This window comes from Fusarium oxysporum, chromosome 4, assembly GCF_000149955.1.
Source record: "Fusarium oxysporum f. sp. lycopersici 4287 chromosome 4, whole genome shotgun sequence".
In the NCBI taxonomy this organism is placed as follows: Eukaryota; Fungi; Ascomycota; class Sordariomycetes; order Hypocreales; family Nectriaceae; genus Fusarium; species Fusarium oxysporum.
This window is the reverse complement of record NC_030989.1, coordinates 4,604,574-4,626,634: the sequence shown is the minus strand read 5'-3', so window position 1 is coordinate 4,626,634 and position 22,061 is coordinate 4,604,574. Positions and strand designations below refer to the sequence as shown.

Below are 22,061 nucleotides of genomic sequence, written 5' to 3'. Positions count from 1 at the left end.
TCATCCCGTCCAAGCGTCAAATTCTTCACCCCTATCCATATCTACCGACAGATTGCAAGGTTTGTAGATCCACTCGACGTTGAGGCTCTGAGCCTCGGCTCATTTAACGTCGATGGTCTATATAGACAGACACTCCGTAGCAGCCTGTCATTTGTTAGACAATTCTCAGCATTCATCATGGCTACTAAACGTTTCCATCTTATGGGTGAAGACCCTTCAACTGCCCAGGAAATTGAGATCCCTACGTCATTAGACGAGCAAGGTCTTCAACATCTGGTGGCGTCGCATTTTGCAATTGTTGATCCATCTGGTAAGTAGATTCATTGGCTGAAGCGATGTCGCTAATTTTTAGGCATTGGTTTTGTCACTGAGTCCGATGCTTTGACAACCGTTGCAGACGTCCTCGCCACTGATGACATTTCCATCACCATCGATGGAAAGGCTGTTCGCGAGGTTCCAGGCCCAAAAGGTCTGCCTCTTGTAGGCAACTATTTTGAAGTGTACCCTGACCATCTCGGTAACCACCAACGGTTATTCGAGAAGTATGGCCCTCTCTTCAAGACCACCAACATGGGCAGCACCATTTATCACACAAATGATCCCAAGCTGGCCAACATTGTTTTCGGCGAGACAGACTTTTTCTCCAAACGCATCATCGAAGGTCACCCTCTGTTCCCCATCAAGAACAAGGAGGCTGGTGTTTTCCTTGGTGACACTGATACAGAAGAGTGGAAAGAGGTACACAAGTTTCTGCCTCCAGCTCTTGGTCCCAAGGCCGTGCGACACTATGCTCCTACCATGCAAAAGACTGTTGAGGATGCGTTCAAGGTTTTTGACGAACTTGATGAGCGCGACGAGGCTTGGAATGTGTATCCTTACATGTTGAAGCTTGGATCTCAGGCTGTCGGCAAGTTGGTGCTTGGCATGGACTTCCAACACTTTACCTCTCCTGATGCAAGACCTCATGCAATGGTGATGAGAATTGCGCAATCTCTGGAACTCAACAAGAAGATCACTTCAATGGGCAGCTGGTACAAGAACCTCCCATTCGGTGACCCTCAACGTCTCCGGGATGCTCGCGCGCACATGGAGTTGATGATGAAGGAGTCTGTTGAGAACGCTTCCAAGGGTGAGGGAGACTTGGAGCTGCAGGATGCTGCTGTCCAAGCCGAGAACATGGTCGATTATGTCCTTCGTGCTAGTGATAGCAAGGGCAACAAGCTTCCTCGTGAGCGAATCATGGAGCCTCTTGTTGTTGCCACTGGTGCCGGTTTCACAACAACTAGTTCTCTTCTTTCATGGCTGCTCTACGGCCTCGTTGCTTACCCTGGCATGCAAGAGAGACTTCTCCAAGAAATGGTGGACAATGGCTTCGATGAGAACACCCAAATCACTGCCGACCTTACCAACAAACTTACCTTCCTTGACAAGTACATCAAGGAGACACAACGACGACACAACCCTTCGTACCAACCTGCACGAACAGCATCCGTCGACATGGTCCTCCCCGGTGGCTATAAGCTTCCCAAAGACTCTATCGTCATTCCCGCCCTTCACCACATTCACAACAACACCAAGATTTGGGACAACCCAGCTTTGTTTGATCCTGATCGATGGGACACTGATCGTGTCAAGAACCGCCCTAATGCTTCGTATATTCCTTTCGCCACTGGACCTCGTATGTGTGTTGGTTTCAACTTTGCTCTGCAAGAAGTCAAGGTCTTCCTGCCCAAGTTGGTGTATCGATACAAGTTCAGTCTTGCACAAGATGGACCTGTTGAGTATGATCCAATGTTTCAATTGATTCGACCGAACAACCTGTATGTGAGGGCAGAGCGAAGGATAAAGTGGCCTTCAAAGAGCGATTAGATTGGGATATGGATAGACAAAAGTATAATAAATTTAATGTACAATAGATGAGATGAGATGTATATAAGAACATTGATATACATGGTGAGTAGAGTGATGTCATCCCCGCAGCGCCTTCAAAGCTGAGTTCTGGACGAGTAACTCCTTTGGGTCGCCAGTCTCGATGATTCGCCCATCCTTCATGACAACGGCGAGATCAAAGTCTGTCACATAGTCAAGACGATGAGTGACTTCAATCACTGTTCGCCCTTGCATAACCTCTCGAATGATACGTCGTACGTCTTTGTCGGTAGCGTTGTCAACACTGCTGGTTGGTTCATCGAGTAGGACGATCTTTGAATGTGAGAGGAAGGCTCGTGCGAGACAAAACAATTGACGTTGGCCGACTGAAAATCCAAGCTCACTCAGATCAGCATCAAGTCCACCGCGGGTGTCAATGGTTGCCCATAGGGTAGTCTTTCTAAGAGCTTCAATGAGGATTTCATCCGCTTGGATGAGTGCTTCCGGGTCAAGATTCTGTCGTACTGTGCCTGTGACGCTTACGGGATCTTGAGGGATTGTTGTTATCTGGGATCGGATATGTTGACGTGATAGTGATGCTAGGTCTTTGCCGTCGATATGAATCCTTCCTGATTGTAGCTCGAGTAAACGTAGAATTGAAAGGATCAAAGATGATTTGCCACTGAGATGTCAGCTAGTTCATCGAATCATCAATCGACTTTGGCCATTACCTTCCAGTACGTCCACATACGCAGACTCTTTGCCCAGCTTCAACAGTAAGAGAAACATCACGAAGTACAGGTTGCGATTCATCACTAGGTTGTTAGTCGGAACTCCCAGGAGAAGCTCTCGCGTACCTGTATGACGCAGTTACGCCATCGAACACGATTCTACCCCCTGGCCAATTGTCTGGCACTTCGGTCTCATCCTGCTTATTTTCGTTCGGGGTGTTGCTGATGAACGATTTCAACCTGGCAATAGCTCCAAGTGACGTCTCCAGAGTCGTCCATTGATCAATCACCATTGTTAGTGTCAGGTTCAACCCTAGCAGGTTGACCATCGCTAGCCCAATGGCACCCTCGCTAGTGGTACCGGGAATTCGAAGCGCAATTGTGACTAACAAGATGGCCATCCCAGCAACGAAGAGGTCCAGCACTAGTTCTAACCATCGCTGAATACAAAACATGAGATAGAAAGGTTTCTGTGATGTATTCAGCATACGACAGCTTTCATCCAGAAACTCATCTGTCCAGCCGAATGAGCGGATAGTTGCGAGTCCAGCAGTAATCTCTGTGAATTGTGTGTAGAGTGGTGTCTTGGCTTCCAGATCCAGTAGTCGCATCTGTCGGGAGGTACGAAGGTAATACTTCTGGATGAGATATAGAGCCAAGAATGAAATTGGGAGAAACGCGCCAAAGTAGCTGGCTCCGGATGCTACCACACCAATTTGAACCAGACATCGCAAGGTCACTGGGAGAGTTAGCGGAGTCTCATAATCAGGAAGTGCTTACAATCGAGTGTCAGATAGAACGCTAGCGGAAGAGACATATCGATGAGTGTCATGTCCTGACTGAAGCTACTCGGATCAGTAAAGACTTTGGAACCGGGCCTTGACCTACCGGTTCAGAATGCTACCGTTTTCTGTTGATGTAAAGAAATGCAAAGGGGCTCTGTCGAAACCAAGTTAGATACGGACACCTCGATAACTCTGACGAGTCCAACACTAGACGGCGTACGCACCTGCAGACAGAGTTCAAAAGCTGCTCGTGGAGGTTGTTTGATGATTTTTCGACGCCTACAATGAGAAAGTAACTGATAATCAGCGAGGTGCTTCTATAACCGGTTCACTTACTCGATGTTTAGGAGTGCCAGGGCCATTGAAGCAACGACTAGTCCTATATACCCTCCTGCGTAATGGGCATCCTTCGAGCCTTCACCTTTCTCCGTCCATATTCGTAACCAGATTTCTATATCATTAGCCTCGTCTGAACAAAGATCACAATACTCACGAGGCATGGCTTCAAGTACGGCGCCGATCACTGAAGTTGGAAAGATGATGCTAATGACTTTCCAACCCATTGACTTAACATATATCTTGTAGCAATCGGTATCCCCAGTCTTTCGAGCCAAGTCAATTTCCTTCTTCGGAGTAAGCTTGACTATGTCCTTTTGTGTAGGTTCCTGAGTTTCGATTGGTGCGATAGTATTTAGAGTTTCGGTGGCTTCAAGTTGAGAGTATGGAACTTGATTGCGAGTGATTCGGCCGTCTTCAATCACGGTAACAAAGTCCGCGAATGGTAGATAATGGACTAAACTGTTAGAAAAGCTTCAAACCGGGAGAGCTCATACCGTTACTGGTTACCAAGATAACAGTGCTCGTCCGAAGCAAACCATCAGACCCCAGAAGGCGATGGAAGACTGTATCTGCAGTCGTTCTGTCAAGGCTGCTGAAGACATCGTCAAGTAGAATGAGCTTTTTTCGCGAATAGACAGCTCGTGAAAGGGCAACCCTCTGTTTTTGGCCTCCACTTAAAGCCACTCCACCAGAACCAACAGTTGTCTCTTGACCTTGGGGCAATTGATGGAGATCCTCATCCAAAGCGCAAGCGTGAAGAACTGTCGACAGCCACTTGTCGTCTATCGGCGACAGCCCAACGATGTTTTCTCGAATTGTGGTGTTGCGGAGCCATGGTACCTGGTCGCAATACGCAAGAGAGTCCTCGGTCTCGACCGTCCCCTCTGCTGGTATAAGCTCGCCGATGATCGCTCTCAAGAGTGATGACTTTCCGCAGCCTACCCTGCCTGCAAGCATGTTTAGTGTCCCGGGCGAGATGTGGAGGTTTATATCGGTGAGCAAAGAATTTCCGTCGGGCGCCTGAAAGTTGGCGTTCTGCACAGTGACGGCGTCAACATCGACTGTCTCCTTAGCAACAACCTGCTCATCCAGGAGCAAAAACGCTTGAATCCTGCCACAGCCCCCGACAACACCTGCAATCTGCATCAAGGAGACGAGAATCATGATAAGTGGTTGAGTCACAAGAGAGATCAGGGACAGCGATGTGAACGCTTCTGCGACACTCAGGCCTTCATCTGCTTTGGTCCAGTAAATTGCAGACATGATGACAACCACCGGCGTCAACTGGGCAGAGATCATGGCTGTACCGTTAGCGATGTAACGCAATCATGAGGCGACTTACCAAGGGCATTGAAGTAGACGAGCAACCATCGGAACCTGGCAGATACTTTGAGCTCTTTGACTCTTAGGCCCTGGACCATTTTGCGAAAGAAATCTGTCAAGCCCATCATTTTGATGCCTTTCATTTGATTGAGCATGCTTGATGTTTCACCAACTCGCTTCTGAACAGCTTCATTCCATTTCACTGTCGCTGGCTCCATGGCTGGAGAGATGATGCCGCTGAGGATCGTTGTGACTTGACTGTTAGCTTGGTCTAACGTGGGATAGAGTACTCACTGACGGTTGGAACCAGCACAAGCAAGCTAGGCTTACCAACTTGACGATAAAGCAGATAAATCCCCACAGGAAGTTCAAGCATGTTTGCCCACATATCATGGACCGAGGCTCCGGCAGCAACAATAGTCTCCACGTCCGCCGTCATGAGTGTAACAGGTGCAGAGTCCTTGATGGACGTGGTCTTGAGCTTGAGCGTCTTCTTGAAGATCAAAGACACTAATCCACCTCTGTACATAGTCACCAACTGGTAAGACATGTGTTTGTGCCAGGCGCCAGAAATGGCAAGGCCGAGGTAGATGAGGACTGTTGCTCCGATGAGCCCGCTGGAAATTTGGACCGACATTTCCTTTTTGCTGACGAGCACGATGACGGATTGGATGAGGAAGGGCTGCGCAAAGTTGAAGCCGCTGTAAAGGAGTCGAGGGATGATACCGGCGGCGAATTGCCACTTGTATGCGAGGAAAGTGGATTTCAAGAGACTGGGCTGGCCACTATTGCGGGCTGCAACTGTTAGATGTCCACAGCAATAAGGTTCGGGATAGATCGGAGAGTCTCGGCTTACCTCGTTCCCATTGTTTCTCCAACGGCGCTGATACATGGTCTGTATCAAACTTTGAGTCTATTGCCTGTAAGTCTTCGGTCTCGAGAATGGTGCGATGGCCTTGCAGAAAGAGTCCATTCAACCACCAGAAGAAACTCCTGTTGACCACTCCCGATGAGGTCTCGTGTATCTTTTCTTTTTCGTTGAGTAGGCTCTTTGGTGTTTCTTCGAGAATCAAGAGAATCGTCTTAAGTACGAAGGAGGCAGTGAATACAGCTGCAGTTGTCCGCATCGATCGTATCCAAAAGGTTCGGACGAGGGCAATGTCGAGGATGATGGTGATGACGAGAAATGTCCCGATCAACTTCGACGGTTTCTTTGAGTTTCGGTGTTCAACGAACGACAAAGCGGCAAGTGCAAAAGATTCGATCAAGCCAAGGACAGGCTCAGCGATGGCTGTATTTGTCGAGTTTTGTCGGCACCAGAGGACAAGTAAAGCGGTTTGAAGGCTGGCATAAATGGCGGTCGTGACCTGATTTGTTAGCACAAGGAGCAAGAAGAAGCGATTGCTTACCATTTTTGCCCACAACAAGGGTTCAGATTTGGTGACCCTTTCATTGTTCCAGAGTACATAGAATCTCAGCGGCACAAGCAAGATGAACAGACCAGTCGGGAGGAGAGACAAAATACTTTGTTCAAAAAGAATTGTAAAGTCGAAAACGCCCGCTCGCTGCGGGCCAAAGTCTTTATCCGCATTCATGGTATGAGTCTGTCATAATCTTGAGAAGTCGCATGTTGTCGCGTCCCTTCAGGTTATATACCATCAAGCTGGGTTGGACGTAAGGTGCGCAGCGCTCCAAAGCACCAGAAGAGGTTTAGCGCGGAGTCATGATTGATAATGTGGGGGCAAACGGGATACGGGATACGGAATACGGAATACGCGTTGAACCTTGCTGCTAAAACAAGCCTTGCCTTTCGCTACGGTCATCCGATTGACTGTATCGTCAGCGTGGCTCGCGTCGATTCAGGTCAGATATACCAGTGGTCGAACGGTGCCCAGCCCTGACCCGACATATCATCCCCATCCTACCAGGCACCATCAGTTTCTCGTCGTGCTTTGTGGCATCAAGCATAACTCACCCTGGCCAGTTCGTTATAGCAGCGTGGAGCTTCAAAGATAAACATGATTCAGTCCATATTTGAGAGACAAAGTGGCAAAGATCGATATCGGTACTGCGAAGGCGCCGCCATATTCTCTGTACACTAATGTCAGCAACACAACATGAATCCTATGCTCACCGGGCTCAATGAATGAACGAGGTATCGCAAGCCGAAAATGTCAGGTTCATTGACAGAAAGCTTGTTCAGGAACCCAAAGAACATGGCGGCCCTAGATAAGCCTCTGCCAACTCAGCGCTGAGGCGCAAAGAGGACTGGTTCCGAAGCCAGGCGACCGACCTGCGACCCAAAGAATATGGCGAGCACAGGGGAGTTCCTTCCGCAATCCCCGATCCTTCTAGAAAAGGAGGTAAATGCGCTCGTTAAATAGGTAGGTGTTGGAATTTTACAACGACTGCGGCCCGAGAAGTCCAGTTTTTTTTTTTTTTTGCATGATGTTAGAAGGAAAAAAAGGTGAAAAGAGAGGGGAAGGGGTAAGAGAGTCCTTGGTGGCAGTGAACTGAGGGCAGGGCACTGTGAATGTGGGCATTGACGTCAACAGTGGCAGCAGCAGTTTGTTCACAACAGAAGCCACAATATGGCTTACTCATGTTGTGGCGTAGTGTTCCGCTGTTATGCTGCAATGTTAACTTGTTAAGGTTCAGGGCGCGTAGTTTTCTTGCTTGGTAACTACGTTGGCACCGTCAAAACCCATTGGTCACGTATGATACTGCATTTAGCCAAATTGCTAGAACTTTATAATCCACTATTGATCTAATAGCACGCCCATTTCGAAGAAACAACCTATTCCGGGTTGGTGATGGTTGCCATTCCGGCCCTTTGTTTGACCACCAGAATGATAAAGATCAGCTGGACTCACTCCCTCGGCCTCCAAGTCGATTGTGATTGGATACATGATACCGCTTACATTTCTAATCACAGTCGAAGGACTATGCATTGAGTTTCTTGCATTTAGAAACAAACTTCGAAATCCTGAAATGATATGTCAAGCTAATAAGTCATGTTCAGAACACCGCTTACGTCAATAATGGTATGAATGTAACCACGCACTGCTCTCTTTCAGTAATTGGAAGGGTCTCGTGATAGGCTTACTCCGCTGAAGTAAGCCATGAAGCAGCATGTCACAAGTTTCGCTGTTGCTTATTGGTATTGTGCTTTCAGCTCTATCCTACTATTGAACAGTGGCTGTGAAGCCACACTGCTAAAGAGGTATGACTAAACATCATCACATCACATGCTTTCAGCTTGCATTCATGAAAAGATAAATAAGGGCTAACTTCCACGAGTGCAGTCTTCTCTCCGCAAGCCCGAAAACACTCACTCTTCAACAGTGCTCCTTCATCACATCAAATTGCCTACACCTTGACCCATAAACCCAAATCAACAAATAACCATGACCAACCAGACACCACTCTATGGTAACAAGTTTGCCGAACTGGTCGCCCAAGACGTTTCGAACCCCCTTCCAGCTGAAAATGCAGTCAATGCTAAACTAACCAGCATCGACGGCACTGGGACTGCCGCACTGGTCAGCAGACTGTATGTCCCTGAGGATACCAAGAGATATGGCGGCTTCGGTCTCATCTTCAAAGATGATTCTACGTATGACGACTTCAAATGGGTGCAATTCGTCACCCGACAGCTCGTCATTGATGGTGCAGCCCAAACTGGGAGCTTGTCCAACAAAACGAACAAACCCGCTTACCAGTTGGTAAACTCTACGGAGGACATCACGGACTTTGCAACTGGCTCGGGAGCGCCGAATTGGAATACTTGCTGGGGAGTGGACTCTAAACTTACCGATGTTTTCTTCGCCAGCACTCATGAATACGTCAAGTCTGATGCCCTCAAAGTGAACGGCATTATGGACACTCCGAGCGTCTTGATCGGTAAGATTCCTAAGCCGTGGGACAGAGATTCTTACCAAGATGCTCCGGATGATTTGGTCGACATGAAGGAACTGGCGACCGGGCCAGGCACTTCGCGCGCTTACTTCTCGGACTATCTTGTGAAGAAGCTCGATGGGGGTGGACATCGCATTTATGCGCGTTTTGACCTCAGCTTGACTTGGAATGCAGGCGAAGGGGATAAAAAGAACTTTAAACTCAGCTCTTTGAACTCTACTGCCACAAACGCATTTTTGAACTGTCACAGAGCTGCTCTCCAGCACACGACAAGACCACTGAAAGAGGGCAGTGTATCAAAGCAACCTTATCTGGACTTTCTTAACTCTATTGTTACGTGAGAAGAGCCTAGGAACGGCTTTCAATACTTGCAGGAAGACACGGCCCCAAGATTGTTTAGGATAGAAGAATGTTGACAGGAAATGCGACGGACAGGAACAATGATGAACTTGGTTATAGCCCTCTATACTAGTAACTCAGTGTGATTTCTTCCACTCAGCGTTGACCTCCCGAACAAACTGTCCGTAAGCCCTATCGCTATTCGGAATAAACTTCCTCCTGTGCCCCTCCTCATCCTTCCAATAAAACGCTTCGTCATGAATTCTATCATCGTCATCAAACTGATAGCACTGGAGAGTGATACAAACAGTATCCGAAGTATTCTCAAGCTGATGAACTTGATACTGATCCTTGCCCAACCAAGTGACTTTGCCTTCTTCGAGAATGACCGGATTGCCAATCAACTGTGACGGACTTCCCTCTTCAACCTTGTCGAACCAGGATACCTGGATCTTTCCGTAGAGGACTCTGATGACTGCCGAGGCATCACCGTGTTGGTGAATTGGTGATTTGTGGCCTGGAGGCCAGATCTCCATCACATAAGGGATACCAGGAGAATCCGCCTGTTGGTGTTAGTTGTGAACAATTCCGGGGAGGAAGAACATGCCAGATTATCACCAATTGTGATACGAAGATAGGTCTCCAGTTTGTCTCCAAAAGTGTTCTTTCCCTCAAGGATCTTACCACAGACCTTTTTAGGATCTCTACAGCTCTCGTCGATCGCTTCAGGGAGCTCTGGGAAATCAACCGGTCTCGCTGTAATCTTGGCCCCAGAGATATTGTGGTACAGTTTCTGACAGGCCTTGGGCAGATTGGCAAAAGTCATGGCTGACATTTTCTCCAGTATGTCTAGTGTCATCTCCGACTCGGGGATAACCACGGGCGGGAGATCAACCGTGACGGGTTGTGGCTTGTACACAATGCCTTGGTTGGAAATCGGAGAACCATCTTGCTCAACTTCGGTGGAAACGAGGTTATCCATCCAGGCAGCTTTCTCCTTCTTGAACTGAATCTCCATGAAAGTCATGGAATTATTGATCAGATGCTGGCCGTACCGGATGCGAGCGTTACTCCTATCAACGGAGATCCAATAAGTAGCCTTCGTAGTCAATGTGTCAAGCAAAGCTGAGGCTTTTCCTTTCGGAAACATGACAAAGTCGTTAAACTTGTTTCTCTCCTCGCCCGGCTCAAACTTGAGCTTTTCTTTATATGCGACAAACTCGTCGGCATCTTTCTCTTTCTTGGATAGAACGCAGTTATCCTTTGTGATTTCTAGCTTCAGGGTTGGCTGTTCATCCCGCTTTTCGGGGCGAATGGTGAATGTAACACCTTTCTTGGGGGAGGTAGCCTTGGCAGCAATGGTACCCAGACCTCCCACGGCAAAGTCAATTCCGACGGGGGTAGTCTCCCAGGAAGACGAGGTTGAGTATAGAAGATTGGCGGTTTTGAAGGGGCTGACTTGGGGTTGAGCGTCGGATTCAGCAGGGATCTGATCCTGGGGTTCCCAAAAGGGATCAGTGAAGTGGGACGGATCGGCCATGGTAGAAGCTCAATGGTGAATAGAACGAATTGATCAGGAAACTGAAGATGCCTCTCTGAGAGAAATTGTTTAGTATAAGTAGGTATTCTCCGAATTGTGCTTTGACCTCAACATTTTGATATATCATTTGATACACGGCCAAACCGCCTATCGCATCTGTTGAATTCGTCATCCAAGACAACCCACTAAGTTGCAGGAGACTAGTGGTCTTCAGCTAGCCACAAGAGCCCTTTACAGGAAAGGATCACAGAAACAGTCGGTCTAGAACGCAAAGTTTCCTTTTCGAGATCATCCAAGTCTTGCAAGATGCTTGAGTGCGGGGGTGCAGAGACATTTGCGGCTTTTGTGTGGGGACGAGAAATCACAACCAGTTACCCAACAGCGTACTAAAGCTATCCCAAATTTGCTGATATTATAAAAGCATTAAATATCTTCTAGTTTCGCTGTATTTGAACATCTCTCCTACTTATAGTTGATGTCGGGATTTATGCATCATGAGTGATACTGCCTGCAATACCGACCTGCTCGATACCCATGAACTGCTCCAAAAGAGTACAGCCTCTTAAGAAGATATGGGACCAGATCTGCAGTCACAAAGCGTTGAGGGGTTGATTAAACTCTGGCATTGGGCTTAAACAGGCCAGAGCTGCATATATGTCTCAGAAAAGCAGGCCTCATTTCAGGTATGACAGGAAGGTCAATGTCAGTTTCGTTTGTTTGGCTAGATAGCTATCATTTCAACCGTAAGAGCATCCCAAATTCGCTATAGCAACCCCTGTTTACTTTTGGGGAGCTCTTGCCAAGATGGTACCATACTTGGAGTACGTGTTGTTAGACGAAGCAACAAAATCCTCAACCCTCAGCCCCGCCTTGGGCTGGAACACACAAATGACATCCGATCCTCCAAACTGGAAGTACGAAATCTCTTGTCCCTTCTCAACTCTATCACCCTTCTGAATCGTTATCTTGACGGACGAAACTTGTGCCATACCAATAGGAAGCACGGCAACCTTGCCCAAGACGGGGTTGTCGATGATGATCATGCCGCGGGTCTGCAAGAACTGGTATCCAGGTGTATCAGGAGCGTCTGGGCCGCACATGACACGCATTGGCTCACACTTGGAGTTTACCTCCATGTACGCCGCGCCCTGGATGTTCTTCGCCTCAAGAACCTCACCAGCAACAGGAGCGTGCTGGCGATGGTAGTTGAAGGTGTTGAGGAAGGCATGCATCCAGACACCGCCATGGAACTCATCCGCGTACTCGCTTCCCTGAAGGAGCGACGAGATAGTCCAGGGAAGGTTCTTGATCATGATCACTCCGTCAGACTCAATGTTGACAATGTTTTGGTTGGCAACCGAATTGTCGTACGTGCAGTCGGCTGGGTACACAATGACACGGTCGTTCTCCGGCTCTGCAATAGGTCGCACGCCTGGCTTGAGATGGCGAGAGAAGAACTGGTTAAAGGTACGGAAACCACCCTCTGGGACCAAAGCTTCGTCATAATTGTACTTGGGAGAGTTCTTCTGGCTGAAACTCTCAAGAGACTCTTTCGTGAGTGAGGCAGGGGAGTCCATGAACAGTCCAATAAGCTGCGCATATACGACTATCCATGAGGAGAGCCAGGTGAGCGGCTGACCGACCTGATCAGGCGAGATGGCAGTCTGAAGGTTCGCCAGAGGAGGTTGGTCGATGATGAAGTAGAACATGCAGAGAATATCGTAGATATCCTTTCCCTCGTAGTTCTCGTGAGGCACCCATTTGAGTAGATCGTTGGCAAAGTCCAAGAACGATCGAGCATCACTGATGTTCAGCTTGTCCATGAACTGGGGGATCTGCTGGTATGCAGAGTGAACAGCTTCATCAAGAGCACCAGGCTTGATGGTCTCAAGGTAGCCTGTGAGGACAATGATGACGGGATTATAGATGACAGGTTTCTCGCCAAGCTCAGGCAAGGGAATGATGCCGACAAGACCTTTGCGGATCTTGTCGAGGGGGCCCTTTGAGGGAGGAGGCGGCTGAAAGCCGATCTCAGTATCGGGAGCAGTGGGAAGACCAGAAGGCATGATGATAGTTTTTAAGTACCGTGTTCAAGGTGAAGTGGTTGATGAAGATGAGTCTGGTAAACTGTCGACATGAGGGCTGGGGCATTTATACACATCGGGCCTGCTCTCATCCTCTACTCAGCTCTGCCGACGTCGATAGTGCCTGTTCACTCATTCCTCCTTCCTTTCCATCTACAGACTTCAATCGGTCCTTTGCCCCTCCTTTGGCAACATCAGAAGCAATTGCTTGCGCAACATAATGATGTGCTTTCAGGTAATTCGCCAATTCAACTTCGGCAAGTCTATCATGTCTCACAACCCCGCGTTCGTGCGTCGAAGCCCCTTCTCAGTCAACAGGAGCTGAATGTGTTCTGCATCTACTGACCCTGAGGTGATTGGTTGGTAGTTGTTTTCTCAATAAGGTCGAACCTACAGCTAGTCTTAGTCCCTTTATAGACCACTCCGGGCTAAGAATCGAGGCCGGGGTTGACTTGAGTCTGCAGCATGTGCTTCCGCATCTTTTGACGGTGCTCTTCAGGTGAGGTCCGTATGGACACAGCACCATTGAGCTATATTCTTTGCTTCTCTTGTCTCTTCTCTCTTGCCGCACTCACCAAGTCTTGGTTACGAGTGAGCTGCCTCTTCTGGAGCAACGGACATGCTGTGAATGCAATGTATGTCGCACATTCGAGCGGGCTCCAATGAGCAAAGAATTACAGCGATTCGATGCTGTCGGTAGCTTTTCCAGGAAATTGACAGGCGGATGGAGCGGGCCGCATGCATGTCTCACTGGTCTTTTTGCCTAGCCAGGAACTTTGGTTGTGGACATGACAGTTATGCAACACATCCTTTGTTTTTCAGTGACGCACAATGTCAATCGAGTGAGGGGATCAAATCCTTCGGGACCATATTTTTATCTCGTCTATGTTTCTAAGTTCTGTGTGGTGATTATAAGCTCTCAGTCACAAGTCTCACCTGTAAACAACACGCCTCTGTTTCAACAAGCCTTCAGCGCCATCGATAGTATCAAGTAATCAACGCAGCCTTAAAGTGAGCTCCTAAACGCAGTTTGCCAATCAACAAGATGTTCCAAAATTAGAGAATGAGAACATTGTAATAAATCAATTAGGCAAAAGAAACTAAGCACAGCTCCGCTCCCATCTCAGCTATGGACCGTTTAGTTCAGTCGTCAAAGCAATCTTCCCAATCTCTCGCTCTGGATAAACATCACAAATCCGAACCTTGACATTCTTGACCGTTTCCAAGCGATCTGAGCCACTCTTTCCACTTCCATCTTGAGGTACATCTATAAATGGAGAGTCTCGTCAAACCAGCCAAGCTATCTAGAAAGTTCGGAGCTTTGATGCGTTGACGGATAACGATGTTGGCAGTGGCGCAAATGAACAATATTGCCGTCGACATAATGGTCGGGACAAACCACGGCTTATCCAGCTCATATATACCCGTGTCGAATTCCGTCCATGTTGCTGTAGTATTCTGCCAGAGCACTGGTGCATAGAAATTATAGGTAGAAGGCGCTCCCTTGCCACCAGTCAACACGTTTACTTCATAACTTGACATAGTAATAGTGTTGAGAGAAGTTGCGAGTCTCTGTTCAATTGTCTCTGGTGGAACAGAGGTGAAGCAGCCAAGTTTCGTCGAGTTATACGGATCATCCATGTATGCCCCTCCGTTATACTGGAATATCCCCCAGGGGTCCCTCAGATAGAGCTCGAGGATGCTGGGTTCCGAAACATGCTGGCTTCCGCCTGTGAATGGCAGCTCTGGCAGGACTTCTACGGATAACCTGAAGCTTGAAAGGGCAGTCAAGTTCCCTTTGACGGGGTGTGATGGCGTGTGTCTAGCCCGTTTGGCTGGCATACAAGGTCGGCATCGATTGCGGCTCTACTGCAGCCCACTTCCATTTCGATATACGATGTGCTGATAGCGCAAAGTTTTAGCATTTGTGTATGTTGGTTCGCAAAATTAGAGCATCTGACTCCCATCACAAGCTGCAATTCTGACTGTGGCTCAGTTTCGGGTGATGCTGTGAAATGCTCCGTGAGTGTTGAATTATTAGGGAAGTGGAACCAGATAGTTGGATATCCCATATTCGCCATATCCCGGACGGATTGCCACTTCATCCTTGAATTGTTGACTTAAGGGGATACTCGAACTGGTGTTGTGATACCATGACACCTTGGACCCGTTTCTCACCCATTCGCTCCCGTTGATGGCTTCTCAGCACGGACGAGTCTGGTAATGGAAACGGACTGTTATAGTTGATTTTTCTGGTCTTTCAAATGATCCGCATCTAATCAGAAGTCCAACTAGAGAAGCGTAAGGGACGATTTCATCTTCGAGGACAGATATCCAAGCATTTGGGTTGTCGCCGTTGTATCCTGGTAGGAGTTCCAGAAAAGGAATCCGAACGTTTCCCCATAGGTCCCTAGAAGATTGCTCCTGTGACACAAAAACACTCGAGTAGGCTTCAAATAGATTTACGAGGCTCTCTACCTTGCTTATTCTTACTTTGGGTTACACTCTTAAAAGAGACATGCGTGCAACTGCCTGGCCATCTTGAAGTTTCGTTGGTCAGCTAGCTCTACGTGCTACACAAGAGGCTAAAATTCTCTGAATAACAGCCTTTATGTATCACCGGCTGGCACTATTGGTCAAGGAGGTGACAGTCTACCTTAGAGCTGCAAAGCCACATGCAAGAGTCTTAATGAAGGCAACAATTTCAATGGCATTGAGGAGATTAGCCCAGATCTTATTAATACACATAGAAGCCATATTTATATGACAGACTATACACAACCCAAAGTGATAGAGTATGTTCAAGATCAATGTTCAAAAACCTCAGCCCTATGATGTTGCCATCAACAGTTCGTTGCAATTCAATGACGACTCATCTTATCAATAACGTCCGACGGATACGGGATTCCGCTAGCTCAGTGATCATCCCTGCAGGATAAGCACTAAGCCTCCGACAACCCTGCAACAAACCACCAATCGCCAATCCAGCGGCGGGTCAGTCCCTTTTTGGTTCGAGATGTCTCCAAAACTTGGCACTCCTGATGCGAGATTCCCAATTCTTTACTCAAAGCCACGAATCGATGCTGATCATGAAGTGATGAGAATGGAAACTGAAACAGAAGATCAGAGCTAATCAAATGTTTTTCGGTCATGTAACGGTCAAAGTGGCGGGGATCAGCAGCTGAAACGAAAGCGCCTCGTAAGGATCAAGCTAAGAACCAGGGTCTCCCCAGCTTACGTATTTTGTTTAATCTGCCCTCGCACTCTTGAATGCGAGCTGTGTCTCTTCTCATCTTTTAAGTCCATTCCAGTAATCTCAATCTTAATTTTCACAGCCTCAACTTCTTCACAGCCTCATCAACACCCGTCGAAATGTCGACCGTATCGCCAGAAACAACAAACGCGGATATCATCTCGCCTCCAAAATACACAGCAAACGCTGAGTCCCCCAGAGACGAGAAAATCGCAATTGAGTACGTTACGCTAACCTTGCCCTCCACCAAATCTTACGCGACGCTGACAGTACAAAAGACAACCAAAAGTTGACGACGAAAACCTCCCCGAGGTCGTTACCGAGCAAACCAGCCCAGCGCAAATGAGCCCTCCCCCCGCAAGCGAATACCGTCCTGTTTCGACTGTTTCTCCCGCACCGGAAAGTACAATGAACTGGGACGGTACGCAATCGCCGCCCATCTTGCAGCATCCTGCTCTTGCCCAGCAGCAGTACGCGGGGCATCAGTCAATGGTCATTCCAGCGCAGCAAACACCACAGGTTCCTCCGGGAGAAACTGTTACGCCGTTGCATTTGCTAGCTGATCAGGCTGATACAATGGATTGTCCGTTTTGTCAGCGTCGCGCTGAGACAAAGGTTAAGAAATCTGCTTCTTCAATGACACAGTATGTTTTTCCGCAACTGATCAAACTTGAGGTATCTAATTGAGATGTAGTATTTACGCAACCGCTCTTTTCTTTACGACTCTTTTCGGTGTCATTTTCCCTTACGCATGTCACTGCGCGCCAAACATTAGCCATTTCTGCAAGAACTGCGGTCGCAAAGTCGCATTCAAGGAGCGCGGTGGACAGATGGAGGCACTGGGCACGCCTGATCATTTGAGGGAGGTCTCGAAGTATCCAGCTGCTCCGCCTAAGCAGAAATGAGCTATTACGGGGGGTAAGGCGTTGGTAGCGATCTATTGTCTAATCTAATGTTGCGGCCCTTCTTCTGCGAGGAGAGGTGCTGTCTCGGGGGTCTTTTTGTCTTTCTTCATCCCGTAGGATGCGACTGTGTAGATACCGAAAATACCCATGAATGTACTGAATGCGAATGCGAGGATGCCTTTGAGCGTGAAGCTGTGACTGTTAGCGGTGTCGCATGAGAGATTGGGGGACATACCCTTCTGGAAGACGTGGTGGAGGGACGTTTTCGCCGGAGAGATCGAGGAGATCAGTGTTTCCAGCTGCGTTGCCGACGGTGGGAATGTTGCCAGCTTTGCATGCGTCAAGATGGTTCTGGGGGAGCTTCAGTGAAGCTTGTAATGCGAGGGGATCTTCAACGAATGTCGCGATCAATCCGGACGTGACGTGCCATTCGATATGGCAGTGGAATAGCCAGACACCTGAAGATTAGCTTGGTTCAACACTCAATCGGACGACATACCTGGGTTGTCGGCCTTGAATCTCAGCACCACATTGCCATTTCCGTTCACAACAACTGTATCTCGTCTCATCGGCGTCTCTGCAAACTCCACTGATCCATCAAAGTCACCAGCGTCATCATCGCTTCGATGCAACACTTGAAAGTGATGACCATGCAAGTGAAATGGATGTCGTCCATCATCTCGGTTGTTAATCACCAACTGCACGATCTCATCCTTCTCCAAGACAAAGCTATGCGTATACGTTCCATAGATCTGAGGATTCGTCGCTTGCTTTCCACTCGTCAATGCAGTGTAGAGTGTCGGAACCTTGGGAGCTCGGTAGGTGATGTTGTTGAAGAAGGCATAGTTTGCGCCGTCTCGGAGGTTATCCATGATGACATCCAGCTCAATACTTCTGCTTGGTTCAGGAAGTCTAACCATTTCATCGTACGGCACAAGATCCATATCATCATAAGGATCAAAGTCGTAGACGACAGATTGCTTTGGAAGAGGCATTTCTTCATCGTATACAAGCCAACCTGTAACGTTCCAGTTGAGATCATCGGGGAGAACATCGAATAGATCCTTAACGGTCAGCGACGTAAATCAAAAAGTAACAAACTTACAGTATCCATGCTCGCAACAATAGGGAAGTTTGCTGATGCGTCGTCCTTGGTTGCTATCAACACACTGCATCGTTGTCCAGCAGATAAATAAACCATATTCGCTTGTGCCGGCTTCGTGTATGCACCATCAACTTCAACAATCGTCATGTTATGTCCCTCAATCCAGAAATACTGTCCCGCAAAAGCACCGATATTCGCCAACCTCAAAAAGTACGTCTTGCCTGTTTGAACAGGTACTTTGAGATCTTGAGTCTCGTTCATGAGAGCTGCTTGAGGGACGGGCTCTGCACCAGTTGGGTTTCCTTTCCTCATAAACTCTGGTATTAACGTCTGCATTTGATCGTGATACCAATCTGAGATAGTCATGATAAGTTCTTCGTCGTATTTTCCTTTGAAAGGTGACTTTGAGTCGTGAATGATAAGAGGTCCTCTAAGTCCATCAGGATATTGGCTTTCAGTGTGTGAGTGATACCAATATGTGCCGGGTTGAGTGATCTTTGAAGTCAGCATGTTCTCAGTACAGAGATAAGAGACATACCGTAAAGTTATAGAGAAATGACTCTCCAGGTTGAATAGGGCACTGCGTAACCTGCGACGGCCCATCCATATGATTCGAGCCATTCATGAAAAGCCCATGAAAATGCAAACTCGTAGACTGATTCCCCAAATTATTCCTCACATAAACCAAAACCGTATCCCCAATACTCGCTTCAATCCTCGGTATCGGCCACTCTCTATTAATGCCTATCGTCGACCTCTCAAACGCGCCATCTGGATTTGCTCGAACCCAATCAATAGAAAAGTCATAAGACACCGTCGCAGCTAACGCCGCGGGCAGCAAAGCCAACCGTAAGATCCTCATGTTGACTAGGGATGGGAAGTTGGAGGAGGGATTGGGGGAAGTGGATCTTATCAATCAGATAATCCGACGTCGGACGAAAAGAAAAATGTCATGTTATGCGCGGTTATTTAAGATTTAGGGCTTCTCTTTGGACAGAATTTTCTTAGCCTGGTTTGATTCGACGGTCATACGATCAATTGTGGACATCGTGTGACCCTTAGTTCCAAACCCGGCCGAGGCAGAGACGAGCTTGGCAAGCGGTTATCGGAAATTCTGTTATCTGATCTTTCTGATCTTTCATCGTCAAACATCGTCAAAAATGCTCGATTTATTCTCCGTGCCCGTGTTCGTCGTCGTCTTTCGGGAGACGCTCGAGACTGCTATCATTGTCTCAGTGCTGCTGGCTTTTCTGAAACAGACGCTTGATGGATCACAGCGCGATGCTGGCATTTATAAAACCTTGCGCACACAGGTACATTTGACTGAGCCAATTTAGAGTACAATGGCTGATTCTTTAGGTCTGGCTTGGAACGGCTTTGGGTCTTGCGTTATGTCTTATCGGTTCTGGTATAATTATCGGAATATTTTATATCCTCGGTAACGATACCTGGGCTGACCATGAGTATTACTACGAAGGAGTGTTTTCGCTCATTTCGGCCATCATCATCACCATCATGGGCGGTGCGTTGTTGCGCGTGGGCAAAATGGAGGATAAATGGAGGGCGAAATTGGCAAAGGCGATCGAGACACCAGTAACAGCTCAAGGAAAACGAGCATGGTTGGTTAATCTCTTCGAGAAGTACGCCATGTTCGTATTGCCCTTCATCACGGTTCTTCGTGAAGGTATTGAGGGCATCGTTTTCGTCGCCGGTGTCTCATTCTCTGCACCCGCTTCTGCCGTCCCTCTCCCCGTCATCATGGGATTGATGTTGGGCGGCCTTGTCGGATATGCTCTCTATCGGTAAGTCGGTCAGTCAATTAATGAACGTGTCTAACTCTTCAGGGGCGGTTCATCTGCGAAACTGCAATATTTCCTCGTCGCTTCAACATGTCTTCTTTACCTCGTCGCAGCGGGTCTGTTCTCCCGAGCAATCTGGCTCTTTGAGCAACAGCAGTGGAACAAGGTTGTCGGCGGTGATGCCGCGGAACTCGGAGATGGTCCTGGGTCATACGATATCGACCGAAGTATCTGGCACGTTAACGTGAGTAGCCTCCAGAGCCTTGCGAACCCTACTGACAATCCAGTGCTGTAATCCTCAGCTCAACGGTGGTGGAGGTTGGGCTATTCTGAATGCTGTTGTCGGATGGAACAATTCTGCCACGTATGGATCCGTGCTTGCCTACAACCTGTACTGGGTCTTTGTGATTGCGCAATTTTCCCTCATGTCGTTCAAGGAGGATCACGGACATTACCCATTGCTCAAGGAGGAGGACGCAAGGACTGATTAATGTGTTGTTTGATCCAGTAAATACATTGTCCATCGTGTGCGCCCAGGTACTCTCTACATGTCCTTTTGGCTGTCTTCGCCGAAGCGTGCGCCTTGTCAAGTGTAAATAGCCCACAATCGCTTCAATTGCTTCACCCGCTTCCAACTGTTTTCTCCAGCCTCCCCAAACGCCCTTTAGTCGTCGTATCGCGGCTTCTTGCGAGGTCGTCCAGGCCCACGTGCAGTCTTGCGCTTCTCAGCAGAAGCGCCGCTAGCCAACTGCTTAGCCTCAAACTTCTCCAGCTCACCCGGTGCGATCAATCGCAGCTTCTCTTCGTTCTCCCAGGTAGAGTCGTTTTGTTTGTATCCGACCCACTGGACCTGGTAGCTGCTCTTCTTCCTGCCAGCGGCGGGGATACACTTGAGGATCTTGAACACGTGATAAACGTCCAGCTGGGTCGCCTCCTCTCGACCTCCAAGCTTCTCCCAGTACTTGTAGACGAGCGTGGGAACCTGCTCTTGGAGACTCCATTCCGACTCCCAGGAGGTTTCGCCGCCTTCCCATTTGACTTTGATGTCGACGGTCGAGTTGTCGGGGTCAACGCGATGCTCAACGAACTCGTCAATCGCCACGTCTTCCTTAAAACCGGGATTGGCGGGCTTTGGCGCATCGCCGTTGACCTCAACACCGCTCACTTCGTCTCCATTGAGCTTGTCGCCGTTCTTCTCAGGGCTCTTCTCGGCGGGTTCGGCAGGGGATTCGGAGACGACGGGGCCAGATTTCTTCGCGGGGGTTTCTGTTTTAGGGGTGATGACTTTGGGGGTTCCGCGCGGAGTACCAGCCTTGGGTGTGCCAACTCGAGATGAAGTTCGTGGGGTTGCGCCTCGAGGAGTATTTCCACGAGGAGTTCCGGTTCTCAACGCAGGAGAGGCCTTGGTAGTGTCGGGCTTCTCACGATGGGCCAAGCCATCTTCCTTAGAAGGGGTCTCCGCAGTCATAGCGTCTCGGGTCTTTAACGGGGAAGCTGGAAAGTCGTAGGGATCTGGATTGTGAGCAGAAGCAGCGGCATGCGATGAGGAGAAATACCTTTGTTGGGTGATACCATGACTATGCAGCGAAAACCACGATAGTCGCGATGACTTTGCGATTGTTCGCGTTGAGTTGTGTTCAGTGGTTGTGGTATTGCGTCACTGTAGTTAGATGCTGGTCGCAAGTTGAGCGTGGGCGCGTTGACCGGCAACGCGTTGATATGGGGCTGTGGCGCCACAATCAGCCACCACGTTTGCTGACTGTATATCGGCAATTGATACGGCTGCAGATAAAGACATGAAGAGAGTTTGCAAGGTAAAAGAGCTAATGTTAAAGTTATCTTTTATGCCTAGAAATTGCGCGTGTGTCTGATTCACTGACCGTTGAAGAGATCGGCATGCAATTTGAACCACTAACTGGCCATGCCGCTTGTCATGACTATGCCGTCATCGTCAACGGCACACTGTCCCTGTCAATTGACAGCTCGCAACGTTGCCTGTTCTTATCGGCAGTTTTATAGCTGACATTTAGTTAATGTTGCATGTGTCGACAATCAACATTATGCGACGCAT

At 48.4% G+C, this 22,061-nt stretch overlaps 9 protein-coding genes across 15 annotated transcripts; 4 read left to right on the top strand and 5 right to left on the bottom strand.

The window, feature by feature from the left end:
- The first annotated feature begins 169 nt into the window (after nucleotides 1-169).
- FOXG_04494 (cytochrome P450 oxidoreductase) lies at nucleotides 170-1,940 on the top strand. Its single transcript, XM_018382528.1, has 2 exons — nucleotides 170-310; nucleotides 353-1,940. The coding sequence occupies exons 1-2, from the start codon at nucleotides 178-180 to the stop codon at nucleotides 1,867-1,869; spliced, it is 1,650 nt and encodes a 549-aa protein (XP_018239255.1). The 5' UTR covers nucleotides 170-177; the 3' UTR covers nucleotides 1,870-1,940.
- FOXG_04493 (uncharacterized protein) lies at nucleotides 1,829-7,568 on the bottom strand. Of its 3 annotated transcripts, XM_018382526.1 has the most exons (15): nucleotides 7,023-7,568; nucleotides 6,922-6,968; nucleotides 6,457-6,878; nucleotides 5,904-6,414; nucleotides 5,342-5,842; nucleotides 5,067-5,300; nucleotides 4,219-5,025; nucleotides 3,879-4,178; nucleotides 3,722-3,836; nucleotides 3,610-3,681; nucleotides 3,489-3,539; nucleotides 3,381-3,445; nucleotides 2,727-3,339; nucleotides 2,601-2,684; nucleotides 1,829-2,551 (listed from the first exon to the last, which is right to left on the bottom strand). In XM_018382526.1, exons 3-15 carry the CDS (start codon nucleotides 6,640-6,642, stop codon nucleotides 1,969-1,971), a joined length of 4,122 nt encoding a protein of 1,373 aa, XP_018239253.1. In that variant the 5' UTR covers nucleotides 6,643-6,878; nucleotides 6,922-6,968; nucleotides 7,023-7,568; the 3' UTR covers nucleotides 1,829-1,968. The 3 variants fall into 3 exon arrangements, with proteins under 3 accessions (XP_018239253.1, XP_018239252.1, XP_018239254.1); XM_018382525.1 differs by having other exon boundaries at nucleotides 6,457-6,968; XM_018382527.1 differs by having other exon boundaries at nucleotides 2,601-3,339; nucleotides 6,457-6,968.
- A 782-nt stretch (nucleotides 7,569-8,350) lies between these two features.
- On the top strand, nucleotides 8,351-9,331 carry FOXG_04492 (uncharacterized protein). Its single transcript, XM_018382524.1, has one exon. It carries the CDS (start codon nucleotides 8,455-8,457, stop codon nucleotides 9,304-9,306), a length of 852 nt encoding a protein of 283 aa, XP_018239251.1. The 5' UTR covers nucleotides 8,351-8,454; the 3' UTR covers nucleotides 9,307-9,331.
- On the bottom strand, nucleotides 9,244-10,927 carry FOXG_04491 (uncharacterized protein). Its single transcript, XM_018382523.1, has 2 exons — nucleotides 9,912-10,927; nucleotides 9,244-9,867 (listed from the first exon to the last, which is right to left on the bottom strand). The coding sequence occupies exons 1-2, from the start codon at nucleotides 10,842-10,844 to the stop codon at nucleotides 9,442-9,444; spliced, it is 1,359 nt and encodes a 452-aa protein (XP_018239250.1). The 5' UTR covers nucleotides 10,845-10,927; the 3' UTR covers nucleotides 9,244-9,441.
- Nucleotides 10,928-11,423: 496 nt separating this feature from the next.
- FOXG_04490 (uncharacterized protein) lies at nucleotides 11,424-13,133 on the bottom strand. Its single transcript, XM_018382522.1, has one exon. It carries the CDS (start codon nucleotides 12,908-12,910, stop codon nucleotides 11,624-11,626), a length of 1,287 nt encoding a protein of 428 aa, XP_018239249.1. The 5' UTR covers nucleotides 12,911-13,133; the 3' UTR covers nucleotides 11,424-11,623.
- Nucleotides 13,134-16,007: 2,874 nt separating this feature from the next.
- FOXG_04489 (uncharacterized protein) lies at nucleotides 16,008-19,104 on the top strand. 2 transcript variants are annotated; one of them, XM_018382520.1, is made up of 3 exons: nucleotides 16,008-16,401; nucleotides 16,460-16,825; nucleotides 16,876-19,104. In XM_018382520.1, exons 1-3 carry the CDS (start codon nucleotides 16,301-16,303, stop codon nucleotides 17,084-17,086), a joined length of 678 nt encoding a protein of 225 aa, XP_018239247.1. In that variant the 5' UTR covers nucleotides 16,008-16,300; the 3' UTR covers nucleotides 17,087-19,104. The 2 variants fall into 2 exon arrangements, with proteins under 2 accessions (XP_018239247.1, XP_018239248.1); XM_018382521.1 differs by having other exon boundaries at nucleotides 16,243-16,401; nucleotides 16,460-19,104.
- Nucleotides 16,812-19,178, bottom strand: FOXG_04488 (uncharacterized protein; the record flags this gene model as incomplete). Of its 2 annotated transcripts, XM_018382518.1 has the most annotated exons (5): nucleotides 18,730-19,178; nucleotides 18,192-18,686; nucleotides 17,586-18,150; nucleotides 17,322-17,544; nucleotides 16,812-17,278 (listed from the first exon to the last, which is right to left on the bottom strand). In XM_018382518.1, exons 1-5 carry the CDS (start codon nucleotides 19,051-19,053, stop codon nucleotides 17,131-17,133), a joined length of 1,755 nt encoding a protein of 584 aa, XP_018239245.1. In that variant the 5' UTR covers nucleotides 19,054-19,178. The 2 variants fall into 2 exon arrangements, with proteins under 2 accessions (XP_018239245.1, XP_018239246.1); XM_018382519.1 differs by having other exon boundaries at nucleotides 17,131-17,278; nucleotides 18,192-19,104.
- Nucleotides 19,179-19,214: 36 nt separating this feature from the next.
- On the top strand, nucleotides 19,215-21,887 carry FOXG_04487 (high-affinity iron transporter). Of its 3 annotated transcripts, XM_018382515.1 has the most exons (4): nucleotides 19,215-19,504; nucleotides 19,551-19,993; nucleotides 20,036-20,234; nucleotides 20,278-21,887. In XM_018382515.1, the coding sequence occupies exons 1-4, from the start codon at nucleotides 19,352-19,354 to the stop codon at nucleotides 20,479-20,481; spliced, it is 999 nt and encodes a 332-aa protein (XP_018239241.1). In that variant the 5' UTR covers nucleotides 19,215-19,351; the 3' UTR covers nucleotides 20,482-21,887. The 3 variants fall into 3 exon arrangements, with proteins under 3 accessions (XP_018239241.1, XP_018239243.1, XP_018239242.1); XM_018382517.1 differs by having other exon boundaries at nucleotides 19,215-19,993; nucleotides 20,278-21,671; XM_018382516.1 differs by having other exon boundaries at nucleotides 19,262-19,504; nucleotides 20,036-21,671.
- On the bottom strand, nucleotides 19,507-21,710 carry FOXG_04486 (uncharacterized protein). Its single transcript, XM_018382514.1, has 2 exons — nucleotides 21,547-21,710; nucleotides 19,507-21,502 (listed from the first exon to the last, which is right to left on the bottom strand). The coding sequence occupies exons 1-2, from the start codon at nucleotides 21,563-21,565 to the stop codon at nucleotides 20,655-20,657; spliced, it is 867 nt and encodes a 288-aa protein (XP_018239244.1). The 5' UTR covers nucleotides 21,566-21,710; the 3' UTR covers nucleotides 19,507-20,654.
- Nucleotides 21,888-22,061: the final 174 nt, after the last annotated feature.